We start from the raw sequence: 1138 nt of genomic DNA on the forward strand, positions 1-1138 counted from the left end.
CAGAAGTCCTCTGTGTATGGGTATATAATGTTGGATTGCATCGATTTGCACTTAGCTTCTTGTGAATTCTGATTAATGCTTCATTGTTTCAGATTACACTGAATCAAGAACACAAGTATATGTTAAGTTTTGCTCCAGATTATGACCATCTGCCTCTCATAGCAAAAGTAGAAGTGTTTGATTATGCTCTGCAAAATACAGAGGGGAATGACCTCGCAAGGGTATGTATTCCCGATGCATATTCTTCTCTTTATTTCTTTTTGCTCAAAAAGTTGAATATGTTATCTCAAACTTGCTAGAGCTGCTTCTGGTAGGTTCTTTGGTTGAAAAGTCGCACTTCTGAAGTATGGCTTGAGAGGAGAACGAACTATACTAGAAGTTTAGCTGTCATGAGCATGGTACAAGTTTATCTTGTTTCATATTCTTTTCTTTCCTCAATTTTGAGCTAGTTGAGATTTTGTTTCTTTTACATATGCATGCATCTCAGTGCATAGACATACAAATAAATTGAGGCACTTGTGCCATAAGATTACATTCCAACTTTCGAAGCTGAGATTTATTTACTGTCAACAAATCTTGTCTGCCGAATTCCTGTAGTATATATTGTTCTGCTTTCTTCCTTATCTTATTTGCACTTCACACCGAGTATAAAGTAAGTTTCTTTGATTTCAGGTTGGTTACCTTCTTGGCTTAGGTGATCGTCACCCAAGTAATCTTATGCTACACAGATCTAGGTACCTTATGAGTAGTAATTGAGATGGAAATTGTTTATGTTAGGAGTTCTTCAGTATCTCTTACTTTTCTTTTGTGTTACAGTGGGAAGATATTGCACATTGATTTTGGGGACTGCTTTGAAGCTTCCATGAACCGTGAAAAGTTCCCTGAGAAGGTAATCACTCTTTGAAAAACCTCTTGTTCTGTGATTTTCATTAGCTACCTTGCTTTTCCTTACTTTATATACATAATGCAGGTTCCCTTCCGGTTGACTAGAATGCTTGAGAAAGCGATGGAGGTCAGTGGTATTGAGGGAAACTTCCGTTCAACTTGTGAAAATGTGATGCACGTGTTGCGAACAAATAAAGATAGTGTCATGGCCATGATGGAGGTATAGGTGCAGAGAATTATTTATTTTGTTTGC

General features: G+C 37.2%; 1 protein-coding gene across 1 annotated transcript; it reads left to right on the forward strand.

Moving 5' to 3' along the window:
- Positions 1–92: 92 nt before the first annotated feature.
- Positions 93–1113, forward strand: LOC112095058 (serine/threonine-protein kinase TOR-like; the record flags this gene model as incomplete). Its single annotated transcript, XM_024176736.1, has 5 exons — positions 93–221; positions 315–398; positions 673–734; positions 817–889; positions 971–1113. Coding segments are annotated over 5 exons (489 nt in total), but the record flags the coding sequence as incomplete, so codon positions are not given.
- Between the last annotated feature and the right edge of the window lie 25 nt (positions 1114–1138).

Source organism: Morus notabilis, unplaced genomic scaffold (assembly GCF_000414095.1).
Source record: "Morus notabilis unplaced genomic scaffold, ASM41409v2 C11379656, whole genome shotgun sequence".
Classification (NCBI taxonomy): domain Eukaryota; kingdom Viridiplantae; phylum Streptophyta; class Magnoliopsida; order Rosales; family Moraceae; genus Morus; species Morus notabilis.